The sequence below is a fragment of the Podarcis bocagei genome, assembly GCF_964188305.1.
Source record: "Podarcis bocagei genome assembly, chromosome: 1".
NCBI classification, from domain to species: Eukaryota; Metazoa; Chordata; class Lepidosauria; order Squamata; family Lacertidae; genus Podarcis; species Podarcis bocagei.
In genome coordinates, this window is record NC_138125.1 from 78,919,569 (window position 1) to 78,934,755 (window position 15,187).

At 41.9% G+C, this 15,187-nt stretch overlaps 1 protein-coding gene and 1 long non-coding RNA gene across 21 annotated transcripts in view; one reads left to right on the forward strand and one right to left on the reverse strand.

Moving 5' to 3' along the window:
* CHID1 (chitinase domain containing 1) overlaps positions 1–15,187 on the forward strand; it is a 130,231-nt gene that overhangs the window by 18,387 nt on the left and 96,657 nt on the right. For all 19 annotated transcript variants that reach the window (XM_081203020.1, XM_081203025.1, XM_081203026.1 and 16 more), the window contains one exon: positions 7,877–7,969. In XM_081203020.1, coding sequence (XP_081059146.1) covers positions 7,877–7,969 — 93 coding nt within the window. The remainder of the gene's footprint in view (positions 1–7,876; positions 7,970–15,187) is intronic.
* LOC308592197 lies at positions 7–7,333 on the reverse strand. 2 transcript variants are annotated; one of them, XR_014010424.1, is made up of 3 exons: positions 7,172–7,332; positions 2,418–2,661; positions 7–1,615 (listed from the first exon to the last, which is right to left on the reverse strand). It is a non-coding gene; the product is annotated as an uncharacterized lncRNA (long non-coding RNA). The 2 variants fall into 2 exon arrangements; XR_014010425.1 differs by lacking the exon at positions 7–1,615 and having other exon boundaries at positions 2,487–2,661; positions 7,172–7,333.

Genomic DNA, 15,187 nt, shown 5'->3' on the forward strand with positions numbered 1-15,187 from the left:
GTCCAGGATTTTCAAGATGCTACTTATTTATTTATTTTTTTAGTATGTCAAGTTTCACTGACGATTTAATAGGATTCGTTCAAAAGAAAACATGCTTAGGAGTACTGTGTAAGTAAATTACAGTCAAGAATCTTGACAGAGTAGGTTCCACTAAGGGTCTTTTCTGATGTTTACTGTTGTGTGGTGACTATTTCAGTGTATGCTGCACCAGGAAAATCTAGGGCACATATTAGGAATCCACAGCTGTGATTGTAGGAGTTAGGGTAATGGTTGCCTGGAAAGATGGTGTCTCTTGGGACTCTCTATCCATGTAGCCTAAATATCCCTAAACTATTAGAGCATCGTGAGAGAGAGATATGCTGCAGTTCCTCCTGTAGGACCCTGAAATGACAGTCATCCCCCACTTTTCATGTGTAAACAGGTTACCACTGGTTTTGTGGTTATCTGTGAAATCAGGTAACACGAGAAGGTGTCAAGCAAGAGGGTATGGGGAAATTGTTTTAAGCAAAACGATAAATGCATCGGCTTTCTGCCTTCTTTCCCACTGCCACATTGCCTCGTTTCTTCCCTACTTTTTGCTTGTCAGATCTGGCCCCAGCAATTCTTAACGGTACAGACGCCAACAAAGAAATCCTAGGTGTTATAGTCAAGATTAGCACTGATCTCCTGATTGCTGTTTGTCCAACCATTTCAGGTTGCAAAAAGGCCTGTCACCTTGCTTGAAAGAGTAATGTTGGTGGTGTCTGCTGATGCCAGAGAAAAAATAATCATTAAGTACCATAGGTGTAATCCCTTTGCCTTAATGTGGCTCTTAGACCTGACAGTGGGGTTTTATCAAGATCACAATGTTTTCAAAGGCTGTTTTCAGGGAAGGTGAGCGATAGATTAACTGCATCATCCGTATAGGTAGATCATGCCAGTTCTTTGAGCGTGGGGTGGTGTTATTACCTTCTGAAGGGGAAAAGATGTACTGTTTTTGGAGGCGGGGAGTGAAACTTGCTCAAGTTGTTGATAGGATTTGATTCAGGACCCCCAGTGTGGTGTGCAGTAATACTCCAAACCTATGTAATCCTGAAACAAGGTCAGACATGCCAAACAAAATTAACCAGAAATTAAAAAGGCAAAGAAAGTATAACAGGTAAAACTTCAGTGTCACAACTAGACACCATTGAAAGTCAGGTGAGTAGTAAAAATTTCTACTTTCATCTAATAGCCATAAGAGAAAGAGGACTTTGGGGCATGTGCCCTTTTTGTGCTGGGATCTATTTGCTAGCTAAGAAGCTAAACAGGAAGCAGTTCTTGTCTGGTAGAATCACTTCCCAAGCAAGCCCTTAGGAAGCAATACTGAAATCAGTCTCTAGAGCACCCTATTTTGCAGGGTAGTGACAAGTTTCAAGATTTCCAATAGTTACCTGTGGTTGGTTTCCTTTGGTTGAAGTCACAGAAGACGTGTGGCATTTTGCAGTATTTGCATGTATATAAGAACATAAGAAGAGCCTGCTGGATAATGTCAATGGCCCGTCTAGTCCAGCAATCTGTTCTCACAGTGGCTATCTAGATGGGAAACCTGCAAGCATGACCCAAGCACAACAGCATTCCCCGCTCTTGTGGCTCCCTGTAATGACACAGGCTGAGTATAGGTGGAAGTTTGCAATTTAAACATTCAAGCCACTGTCCCAAAATTTGCCGCCACTCATCAGATTTCTGGGAGTTTGCCAGCACCATCAGAATCCTTACAGAGAGCAGTTCAGCCCTCTTGTCTTTTTCTCATTGTAACTCCAGCTGCAATGACAAGCTGCTTGTATTTACACAAGAGTCTGAATTAGCATGTTCTACTGCCTGGAGTTTATGGAGCTGACAAGCCTTTCCCTGATGATCATGTCAGTTTCATTGGAGTGCAGAGAGGGGAGATGGTGAAGGAAATCTGCATATATGAATGACAGGGCTTCCCTGCCCTGCTTCAACAAAGCTTGAAATATGAAAAAGCCGTACCCAAATGTGTACAACTACTCTATGGAGAGAAAAAAGATAACACATTTGTTCAGATGCGACACAAATAATGCAGGAAACGAGGTTGTAAATTCACATTCCCACATGGCTATCAATCTGTTTTAAAAACATGGAATCATGATACAAATTTGTTTAGAACTGCATTTCTGTATTTCATACGTGTGCATCAAAGATAGGAGAGAGGCTCAGAATGCATGAAATCTATCTTAGTTACTTGAAATTGAGTTCAGAGCAGTTATATTTGCAGGGTTTCTGAACTCGGATCAATGCATATGTTTCCATGCACTCTGGGGGAGTGTTGGATGTGAACAGTGACAGTCTCAACAAACATTATTTGTTTCTAACCCTGGGCATGCTAGTTCATGTCATAATTACATTTAGAGGAAAATTATGTTCTTGTTTCCTACCCAAACAAAACTGGATTTTGCTACTTGAAATATGATGTGCTGTTCTTATTCTTATCCACACAGTGGCAGTATTGTGATAACTCTGTTATTCACTGATCTTTTTAGAGGATCATCATTTTTTTCTTTAGCCATCACAAGTTAAGGGAGGGATCTGAAACTATTAGAAGGTTTATCCTGGATTAATGCCATCTCATTTCTCTTCCCAACATTTATATGCTGATGGTAGTAATCATGCTGAAGTGGTCTGAAAGGGAGAAAACTCCAGGTTAATTGGGCTCATTATTCTCTCTTTTTACAATTTGGGATAAGTAGTCACGTAAACAATAGCATTAGCATTTTTTTCAAATTAGCCAAAGACAGTGGAGTTCAGTTCTTAGTCACACAAATACTACCGACTACCTAAAACAGAGAACAAAGATGTGTACCTGAAACACCCAAGGGATCATTTTCTACCATAATTAAGATTGGCTGATCTTATTATCAATATTTAATAATCATGTACAGAGTAGATAGATCTAGAGAAGAATAAGGCTTCCAAACTTTAGTAATAATTGTGTAGAAGTGAAAGATCTGAATGTACAGGAATGAGCTTTCATTCTGGACAATTGTAGGGATTGCTGTTAGAAGCCTTTTAAGTAAACTAACTGCAAGTAAGCTTGTATCTTAGTAAAGAGAGCTTCAAAGACTGGACCTTGAGAAATCTGAACTCCCCTGGTGATTTGGTATAGTGGAGGGGTGTGGATGTTAGAACTAGCCAACATTACTCGTTTCTTTTGTCCTGGAAATTGAGCAGCTTGTCTATGGCAAGATGTTGAGCTGGAGCTCATGGAGGAACTGCAGGTGAGATTCTTGAAACCCTTCCGGCGCATTAAAGTAGAAGTGGCAAAACTGGAAGCCTATCTGTTTCCCTGCTTTTTGAACCTACTCAGAGATGAAAAAGTCTCAACCATACTAAGCTAGGTTTTATTTTGCTGTTTGTAGTGGATAGAAACCCAAGCAGCTTTGATGCTAACCCATCACATAATGTTATGCAGACAGTGAGGCATTCCCTTCTCCTTCATGTGCAAGTGGAGGAACCTTAAAGGCTGCTCATGAAGAAAAGGGAAATATGTGAGCCCAAGAATTAACTGTGGTGTGTGCTCTTGTCAAAGCTAAGTTAATCAAATCTCTTTCAATCTGTGGATGTGCATTGCTTTTCTGTATTTAGGTTGCAGCAGTCGGAGGCTGAAGGTTTTTGAGTCGTACCATTTTCCTTTTGCGAGCAGCTAGTTGCAAATGATTACATTGGGTGATAGTTAACTAAGTTTTATTCAGAGTAGGCCTACTGAAATTCATAGACCTGACTTAGTACTGGGGCTTCCTTTGAAGCTGACTCAGAAACCGCAATTAATCCAGAATGCGGCTACCAGACTGGTGACTTGTAGTGGCTGCTGGGACCATATAACACTGGTCCTAAAATATCTGTGTTGGCTCCCAGTACGTTTTCAAGCACAATTCAAAGTGTTTGTGTTTACCCTTAAAGCCCTAAACATCCACACCCTTGTATACCTGAAGGAGTATCTCCACCCCCATCGTTCAGCCTGGACACTGAGGGCCTTCTGGTTGTTTCCTCATTGCAAGAAGTGAAGTTATAGGGAATCAGGGAGAGGGCCTTCTGGGTAGTGGCTCCTGCCCTGTGGAACGCCCGCCTGTCAGTTGTCAAAGAGAGAACCAATTATATGGTGTTCCATATCAGGAGGCTTTTAATGTCTGATGTATCACGTGCTCTTTATTTTCTGTTGGAAACTGCCCAGAGTAGCTGGGGCAACCCAGTCAGATGGGTGGGGTACAAGTAATACATTATTATTGTTCTGTTTAGTAATGTCAGTGGGTATACTCTTGAGTAAAACTTAGTTGACTGCCACCCAATGACTTGCTTTTTAAAATTCAGTGCATTGAAAATGCCTTAGATTGGTATTTGTAACAGGCATGATTTTGATTCTGTGCAAACAAGGTCACACATATAATTTTGTTCAGGCTGATAGTCAACAGTAGGTGGTGCCACAATCACATAGTTTATTTGAAAAGTGCTGCCTTCACTATATGCTGCAGGAACCTCTGCATTTGACCTTCAGGTACCTTATTAACTGTGGGAAGAAAAGAACAAAACTTCTGTAGACACATCAGTACTTCAGTCTGAGCCTTGGAAATTTAACCTATTAATCAATGGCTTACTGTAAGTCCCTTCCTTCCTTGGTATTACCTAGAGCAGTGAAAGGACAAACAGCAATAACTCATTCTTGAACTGAGATTGCTTTTTTTTTAAAAAAAAAAGTTTCATTTTTTTGGTCAGCTGTCTACAAACACAGCTTTATTATGTTGGATCTTTTCATTTTATTTTTTAATTCTTCTGGGAAATCCTTGATTTGTGGGGGCGGGGGCAGCAACCATCAAACTTGAGCATTAGCTATAGTTAAATTGAGACTCTAAAGGGAATGCAACAAATACTGTGAGCTGCAATAAATGTTCTGCTGAGGTCAGCATCATTTGCAGCTTCAAGAAGGACAAACCTGAAATGTCTGAACAAGAGTGTAGTGGGGAGGAGGGTGAGAAGGCGAAAGAGGGACCAGCAGCATTGTATATTCATGAGAGAACCAAGGTCAGAAAGTTTAAAATACATACCTCACCTTTTAATTGGATCTGGGTAGATTCTCAAAGTGCCATGTGCTTCAGAGGAACACCTGAAAGTTCAATTTGACAATAGCAAAAGACAAAATGAATATTTAACTATGTTTTGCCATGACGACAGTTTGCTCCAGCCTCATTATACTTATAAAAAATGCAATGCAGCATGTGCATTTCCCTCCCTCCCATCTGAGTTGACAGTGATAATATGGGAAAATATGGTCTTAAAACGCTCAAGTCTACTGTAGAGACGAGCAGACATATAATTTATTGGATGTTTTTAAATGGGCACTCAGCTAGGGCTGTTTGGGGATGGCGGAGTGCATGCAATGCTTGATTTACATAATCTATTTTGGGTGACAAATGGGAGTACACGTAAATGAAGTCTGAGCGTTAACCACTAATCCCTTGAATTGGCAAGAAGTGCTCTTAGGCCAGAGAGATGGCTTGACAAGTTAGGCTGCCAGTACTTAAATCTTCTGGGCGATTTTTCTTACAAGAGAAGCTGCCATCCTTCTCCCACCTTTGCCATAAATCGGGTAAACTGCTCAATACCAAGTTTAGTATAAAAAACAATGTCAAGTTGATGAATATTATCTCTCTGTGTGTAAAATTTCTTTGAACCCACATTAGTCGTGAGGTGGTGTTATGTTTTGTGGTGCCCTGAAAACAGTGCTTGAAACACCAGCAGCAAAATCCAGATTGCAGATGCTACGTTTTAGTTTTATATTGTGTGTGCCAGTGGGTATACTCATCTACACAGCCCATGAATAAATGTTACACCAATCAAAGCTGCAAAGCACAAGAAAGAGATCAGGACAGCTGTTAGCAGATGACCTCATGTAGCGAGGGGAGAGCGTCTCCCCACCATTCATAGAATGGCAGAGTTGGAAGGGACCCCCGAGGATTATCTAGGCCAACACCCTACAATGCAGGAATATTTTGCCTGATGTGGGGCTCAAACCCACGACCCCAAGATTAAAAGCCTCCTGCTCTACTGACTGAGCTATCTTGGCAAAGAGCTTGGCCACATATCTCCATAGATTGCCCTTGGAATGAACATGCAGTGTCGGCTGATTAAGCTAAATCCATTGATTCACTAGGTGGTGTTAAAGTAAGGTTTACTTTGAGTAGACCTATTGCAATTAATGGACCTAACTTAGTCATGTTCATTAATTTCAGTGTGTCTACTCTCAATGAAACTTGGCTGAGCACCACCTGCTATTTTCAGCAGAGGTAATGGCAAAAATCTGAAGGGTACCCAGTACAAGCAGAGATAGCTGAATATTCTTTTATTCCCCTCTGTGGAGGATGATCTCATCTTCTCACCCACCCTTTCTGCATATCATTTACTTAATGCTTTTAGATATTTGATAATAGAACATTACAGTGAGGCTATTGCAAGTGTAGATGCATTTGCAACATGACAGGAAAAAATGTAGGAGAATGATTTCTTCTCAACCAGTTGCCTCCTGGCTTTGCTGGCAGAGCGTGGGCTGTTAACCACCTTTAATGGAACACCTCCAAGTACTTAAAAGGCTTCTGACATCAATGTACTAAATGACTGTTGCTGGTTGTAGGACTGCAAACATGTCATATCTGGCCTAATTGTGGACGAGGGGAAGGGAGCCCAGCACTTGCCACCCCTCCTTTTCCCCATTGCTGAAAGGGAGAGTCACACAGCGCCAGGAAAAGGAAAGTCCAAGCAGAGATTTCCCTTTTCTGTGAGTGCCTTCCAAGCATCCCTGATCATGGCCAGCCATGTGATAAGGCATGGAATCACTAGGTTATCAAGGAAGATGGGGAAGAAGGAAAGGCCCAGATAGTAAGAAAAGAGCTGGGAATTAAGAGAACATATGTACCGTAATCCTCAAACACTGATGGGGAAACCTGTGCCCCTCCAGGCGACATGGTCAATGGTCAGGGATGACAGGTGCTGCAGTCCAACAACATCCGGAGGGCCACAGGTTCCTCACTCCTCTTCCATTCCCATTTAAATAAGAACCAGGTGGCCATTGTGCCCACATACTGCTTCTGCCCACCTTAGTAAGAGGAAGAATCTCTGCCCACAGGCTCATGCATATACTGACCTTGGTGACAAACTGTGCCTGTACGGTCCTGCTTCTGCCAGCCTCTGTATGGGAGTGAGAGAGAGCAACAGATTACAGTGGCCACAAATTGCTGCTGCTGCTTCCTCCAGAAAGAGACACTGACTGGTCAGTGTGTCTTTATGCCTGCTGAAGGCAGGCTGACCATTGTGACCTCATGGTGAAGATGCTGACCTTCATACTGGCCATTGTGACCATATGCTGCGTTTGCCCGCCTGAATAAGAGAGAGTACAATGGTGGTCACTTGCTGCTGTTGCTGCTGTTGCTGCTGCTGTTGCTGCTGTTACCATTACTATTACAAAGATCTTCCTTCAACCCAAATGTTCCCAGGGGAGAATTCAGATACAATCAATAAAATACAGCATATCATTCCTTGATCATATAAACCAGGATGGGGAAACCTGGTCCTTTTAGATGTTGCTGTACTCCAAACTCAACATCTAGAGGGAACCAACTTCCCCATCCCTGTCCTAAAATGAAGACTGAATAAAAGTATCTCTTCTGTCATCTCCTGTTACATCCTATTTAAAGGGTGAATGGATTGTGCAGGGCCAAGTCCTATTAGAGTGTATCTTCAGCGTTTAATGAAGGAAGAGTATTTCCTAACTTTTTTAAAAAAAGAAAATGATGTTGTTCCACAATTTAGTTTTCTTACTTCTAGACCTAACACCATGTTTTTGTTACAGGGGTCTGATTCACTTGCTCACTCACCTCTCGGAAGCTTTGCATCAGGCGCGGCTGAAGCTGATGCTTGTTATCCCTCCCACTGTCATGCCAGGGTGAGTGTCTTATTTTCAAAGAAAATCCCAGATGAATCTATTTTCAGCTTCATTCAAGCTACTTGGGTTTAATGTTTGCTGAGAGACCAGCGCATATATGCAGCCTAAAAAGCGAAGTGTGTATTCCCTCTTCACCGCTGGAGAAAAATGCCAGGCTCAGCACCTTGGGGAAGAAAAGAGGGACACATTTAAGAGGCTTGGATTAGGAAATGTGTCCGTGCTAAGATTTAATCCCTCTGGGCAAGAAGCATGTATTCATTATGAAACCCCAATCAAGGCACTTAATAAATATTGAAGCAAGCGAGCAAAAGAACTATCAAGTGGTATGTATACCAAACAGTGCTAAGGAAATGACTTTAATTAGAGTCTTTATATTGATAAATGGATTATAAAATTTTGGAAGGAAATAAGATCTGTAATGGTACGCAAAACCATACATCTCCTAATCTAGCAGTGGCTAAGGTGGTGCCATCCAGATGTTGCAGGCCTACAGTTTCTGTACCATCTGAACACTGATCCTACTGGCTGGGGCTGATGGAGAGCTGGAGTCCAGCAACTTCTGGAGGTGCCCCCACCCCTGCCCTTGTCCTAAACCATCATGTATAGCTGCAGTAAACACAGGTCAAATGAGGAGATGTAAGAAGGAGTGCAGACACTTCGAAAAGACCATCTTCATGTAACTTAATTTCCTTTGCTTCCTGCCACATGTTTAATTTTGCTAATGCCCATTTCACAGTAAATTGTTTTGTAATAATTAAGCAAAGTAGCTGCCTTCATTAGTACAAAACAGCTGGAAAGGAAGATCGCAAACTGAACAGCACATGGTTATACAAATTGGCCAGTTGTGCAGTACATACCTGCATTTAATCTGCACCTTCTTCATCTCCCCAGTGCTTATTTGTATAAAAAATCTCCCTGGATTCATAATGTTATGCTTTGTACAGAGTTTAAACTCTTGGTGGAGGAACTATGCAATCCCTGTGCTGGCTAGATGAAACATTAGCCCTTCTTAGCCATATGTATTAGTGAATAGTTTCAATTGCTCAATGGCGTCTGATGAAGAGGATACAGAACTTACATATTTCAGTGTTGGCAGCTGAAACTGAGTTTTGAATAGATGTTTAAAATAACTTCAGCCTCCTCCTTGGCATGCAGACTTACAGCTCAGTCTTGTGAGTGCCTGCAAAGGGGTAAGCAATACTGTCACCCTTTCATAGTCTGGGTCCTGTAGCTTGCTAAGGGTATGGGCCTTCAAACCTCAGTACTCGTGATGTTGGAGTCAGTTGCATCACCTAGTAGTTTGTTCTGTTGATAGCCTTGCCTCTCTCTTCCTATACTTGATCCTCCAGTGTGTTGCCCTCATCCACTACTTCTCTGTTGTGTAAGGCCTTACAGAGCACAGCTGCACTGGCCTTTGCATTTGCATGTGTGAAACATCTGTGCTGCTTGTGGTACATCAGTGCAAGAGCCCCAGGCCCTGTCACCTTGTACAGGATGCTGCTCAGTGCACAGGATACTGTAGAATTATTATTCATTTAAATTATTTTCAAACTGGCCATCTTTTTAGATCCCAAGGCGGCATCCAAAATAAAATGCAACAACACAACTAAAGCACAATCCATCAAGACAATTTTAGAACAATAGAGCACCTCACAGTTCAGCATTTAAAATGCTCAATTAGGCAGTTGCATCTTCATATTTGTGTTGCAGGGAGAGACTATGCAGAAGTAAAGTTTGAAAAAAAATATATTTAAAACTCCTGTTGAGATTCTTCATTCTTCTTGAGTAATTATTTTTGTTAGCCATACCATATACTGTATATACCTTTTTATATGTTGGACACAGCACAAGGTTGTTAATACAAAAATACGAGGAGGCCAGCACATCCCTGTTAAGAACTGCCGAAACATGGATCAGTCAAGTTTTTATCTTCTTATGTTAGATTTAAAGCAGATTGCTCCAGCTTGTTAATTGTAGTCTGCTACAGAAAGCAAATGAGTGCTCTTAAATACATTTGCAGCTTCTACATTATCAGTCATTATTACCACAAAGCTTATCATGAAGCTAATGCATTCTTTTCAAGATCTAGGATAATTGCAGCAAACAATAGACTTTGCAAAATGCATTTATATATTTTGAATGTTAAGTAGAATGTAGGCAATTTCACAAATTTAATATTCTCTTGCCCCCTTGACTTAATAGAATTGGCTAGAATTGCTATACATGATTTGGTACGTAGATGTATTTTTCAGTGGACAATTGTGGACAAGCCAGCTCAAATGGAGTGACTTTTACAGAGCATTAGCTGCCCTGCAGAGTACATTATTACCATGAATGAATATTCTTTTGTGGATCTCTGCATAAGGGCCTTTTGGAAATCCATAAGCAGCTTCTTGGTCTGGAGCATATTTTTGAGCACTTCCCCCGAAGTGCATTATACTGAAATTAGAGGGGACAGGGAATGACAAATAGTTCTGAATCCTGCCGTGTTTAAGGCCAGTGGAAACCACTGTGGCAATATAATCTGATTTCCAGCCTATTAGATTTATCATAATTGGATTAAAGTGTAATCACTGCATGCTAAGGGGAACGTCCTGTTAGCACGGAGATTTCCCCTTGCACAAAAGAACGCTATTCCCCTCCTGCGTGCTCTCTTAATTTGTTCTGGGGGTTCTCCCAACCCACTGACGCAGATTTGGGGGTGATGTGGGTTGTGCACAGGGAGAGGCACCCAGGTAATCCAAATATTGTACCAAGAAAGGCAGAATAGCACAGTCAGTATAAATCATGAAAATCAAGTATATTTTCCTAATTTCTTACTTCGTGCAATTTATTTGATATTATTAAAAGGTAAAGGTAAAGGTACCCCTGCCCGTATGGGCCAGTCGTGTACGACTCTAGGGTTGTGCGCCCATCTCACTTAAGAGGCCGGGGGCCAGCGCTGTCCGAAGACACTTCCGGGTCACGTGGCCAGCGTGACGAAGCTGCTCTGGCGAGCTGGCACCAGCGCAGCACACGGAAACGCCGTTTACCTTCCCGCTATAAAGCGGTACCTATTTATCTACTTGCACTTAGGGGTGCTTTTGAACTGCTAAGTGGGCAGGAGCTGGGACCGAAAGACTGGAGCTCACCCCGCCGCGGGGATTCAAACCGCTGACCATGCGATTGGCAAGCCCTAGGTGCTGAGGTTTTACCCACAGCGCCACCCGCGTCCCCTATTTGATATTATTATTATTTGCATAAACATGTACAATTTCATAGTAGAGAAGGACATGGAGCACTGAAGGCTAATTTAGCCTCTCCCCTGATTGTTTGGCTGCCCCCCTGAGATTTCAGCTGGCAATGCCCACCCATATATGTTCAAGCATATTTGTTGCAACTGTAAGGGTTAGGAAGTGTCTTGCGTGTATGAAAGGTGACGTTTTCAAGGAGCTGAGTTATGAACACATTGCATAATTTTCGTTCTGCAGAATTGTAGCATGCGTAACAGCCCTGATCATGAACTTCTTGGTACAGACCTGTGTTTTTTGTTCATGTTGTTCAGTAAAATGCCACACATGTTGGCGCTACATAGATTCAAAACTGAGGCGCTTGTTTCTCATACAAGGAAAGCACTCTTCACACCCAGCATCTTGAACTATGGTTTAGCTGACTGGCTTGAAAGGACTTCCTCCTGCCTTGTAGGCGGAATCCATAAAAATTCTCATTTGTCTCTTTGATATTTTTTTTTAAGTGCTAGACTGGCAATATGTGGTAAATTAGATTCATAGAATTACTGAGCTCCTGCTGGAATCTGCTTTTCATTGGCATATTTAATACTATGTCATCTTTATTCATTGTCACTTTAGAATCAATTTGGGTCTAACCTTTACAAATGATGGAAAGTGTACTTTTAATAATCTAATATCCTTCATGTGTTGGATTTGGAGTAGATTTAATCAGCCATTCAGCAAAAGGCATAGAAAATGATATGGCAAAGAATCAAATAACATTTGTAGACTCCATATCTGGTAGAAGTCTGATAAGGTAGACCGAGACTATTTTGTAAAATATCACCCTTTTGAGCAGGACCCCCAGTGGCTAAAACAGTGCTCCTTTTGTGTTATGCCCTGATTAAAACCTAAAAGGAAGAGCATAGTTAGATGCTCTTTTTTAATGGGTTGCTGTCATACCAATTCAGTTCACATTAAGATCAAATTGATGAAAAATGCTATGTTAAAGGAAGAGTATAAGGGCTTGAAAAATACTGGTACTTAAGGGGGGCGCGGGGGTAATTAACATCTGGAAAATGCAAGATATTTCATTAAATTCCACCAAAGGCACATTGAGGGAAACTGGAAAGTATCAAAGTTGTGTTACCTTTGCAGGTTCTTCCACAAGGTTTTTACGCTGAGTGAATTCAGGGTAGGCATAATTGGTGGAATAACCAATGTTTATAGTGGATTCAGTGCTGGCCTTAGACATGTGATTGTTTTTGATGGAGAGGTGGAATACAGAAATCTGACATAATTAAAAAACTGAGAAGTGCCAATTCTAATCTCTGCTGAACAAGTGATTCACTGTGTGGCCTTGGGCAACTCACTACCACAATTTAGCATTAATTTTCAATATGCAAAACACAAAATTAGCATACGGCATTGTTTGAAGGGCTTTGCAGATTTTCTCTTCTCACAGCAGCCCTATGAAGTCGATAGTACTGCATATATAAATGGCACTCCAGTGTATCTCTTGGGCCTAGTTGTCATAAATGACAGGTGAGATGGTAAACCTGTTCCTAGTGTGTACCACTTCAAATGGCAAGTGTGGGTTTCACATGACTTTAGAGTGTGAAAACTAGCACGGTGGGGAGAAAGCTTTTCCCTGACATGCCAGTTTTCAATGTACAGGATAGAAAGTTGCACATACAGAGAGGGCCTTTTCTCCAGGGCCCTTCGGTGTTTTACCACTTTCACTCCCATAGATGTTGACAGCTCTCATTGACTTCCCCTGGGAGAGTTTTAGGGTGCTGCATCTAGAAATACTGTGGAGGGGAGCAAGAAGAAATACCTGGGGAAAGTGATGTATTATCCCAGGAATAACCAACGTGGTGCCCTCCAGATGTTGTAGGACCATGACTTCTCTCATCCCTGACAATGACAAAACTGACTAGGGCAGATGGGAGTTCAGCTTCATCTGCATTCTAGCATTGCAGCTAGAATGTATTATAGGTTAGGGTTGCCATATTTTGAAGAGTGAAAAAGAGAACACGTTTGCCGACTTCCCTACGACAACTCTCATTGTAAATACCCGTACAATATGTAGACTTTAGAAGTTCACATTCCCACCTATGCCTATGAGAAAAAGGTAAAGGTAAAGGTCCAGTCTCTGGGGTTGTGGCGCTCATCTCGCTTTATTGGCCGAGGGAGCCGGCGTACAGCTTCCGGGTCATGTGGCCAGCATGACTAAGCCACTATTGGCGAACCAGACTAGTGCACGGAAGCACTGTTTACCTTCCTGCCCTTCCTTGCACTTTGACGTGCTTTCAAACTGCTAGGTTCGCAGGAGCAGGGACCGAGCAACGGGAGCTCACCCCGTCGCAGGGATTCGAACCGCTAACCTTCTGATCGGCAAGTCCTAGGCTCTGTGGTTTAACCCACAGCGCCACCCGCATCCCTTATACGAAAGTATACATATACACAAAATGTAAACATATACACTTTCTCATTCTTCAGCCTTCCTGGGTGATCCCAGCATGTCAAAATAATCTGAGCTGAAAACTGTATTTTAGGAGAGGGGGGAAAAAAGGTTACATAGCTTATCACTGTATGACACACACACACACACACACACACACACACACATCTAGTTCACTATTGTCTCTACTGTCCATCAGCGATTCTTCCAAGTTTCAGAGAGGGCTTGCCGCTACCAGAAATTGAACCTGGGTCTTTCTGCATGTGAAGCATGTACTCTACAACTAAGCTATGGGCGCAAGACTGTGTTGCCACACGTAAACAAAAAAACACAGGCTTTTTGCCTACTATGGACAGGATTTTTTACGCTGAGAAAGAGGACATGTTGGGCAGAAACTGGACATATGTCAACTCTGTTGTAGGTGTTGTCCAGTAAAAAGTACCATGGAGATTTTGAGTGCCTGATACAGCACACCACTTATTAGGAGAGAGAATTGGAGTACTGAACCAGAACTTGCTGGAGTAGTCTGCAACTCATCCCAGCAATTCAGGAAAGAGGTATCTACTTCATGTGATATATGCTGGATGTTAGCAAGTGTTGACGATACGTTTATTTAGAAAGCAGGGACATTAAAGGCTGCTTTCAATTGAGTGTACATCATAAATAACATCACAGATGCGGACAGGTAGTCTGTGTTTCTTTTATAGGGATTTTTATTGCCCTCAAGGGTGAACCCACTTGCAGACAAGCAGTAAAACAGTAATATTTGCTTGGCTATTAAAAGCAATGATATAACTTACTACTCTCCTTGTCTATCAGAACATTTCCAGTAACCTGCAATAAAAACTTTCTACGGCTTGTTGGTTTCACTGAAAAGGCTTCCTCCATTTGGAAAGAAGCACAAGTAGTACAGTGGTACCTCGGGTTAAGTACTTAATTTGTTCTGGAGGTCCGTTCTTAACCTGAAACTGTTCTTAACCTGAAGCACCACTTTAGCTAATGGGGCCTCCTGCTGCTGCTGCACGATTTCTGTTCTCATCCTGAAGCAAAGTTCTTAACCTGAGGTAATATTTCTGGGTTAGCAGAGTCTGTAACCTGAAGCTTCTGTAACCTGAAGCGTATGTAACCTGAGGTACCACTGTATCCTGGAAATGCAGCCTTCAAGTAGGTAGATGTTCAGTCTCATCACACCTGCAGCGCTTTAGTTTGACGCTTTAGTTTGCTGTCCTCACTATAGGAAAGCATTTGTAAGATTGGGAGGGTGCTTATTGATTGAGCAAAACAATTGTTTGTGGTTTTTTTGGGGGGGGAGCAGGACAAGTATTGTCGAAAGTTAAAATTCAGCAGCTGTCTTTTATCTCTACCTTTTGTACACCTCACAACTTTGAAGAAAGCACATTAAAGCTATGCAGTCTCAGCAAAATAAACTTTATCGGATTGTTAGCTTTTCTCAGTTTAATGAGATGAGCAGCAATTCTACTGCCTGTTGATGGCTTTTGAAAGTCAGATAAACAAACAAACAAAAAACAGAAAAGCCCTCTTCCT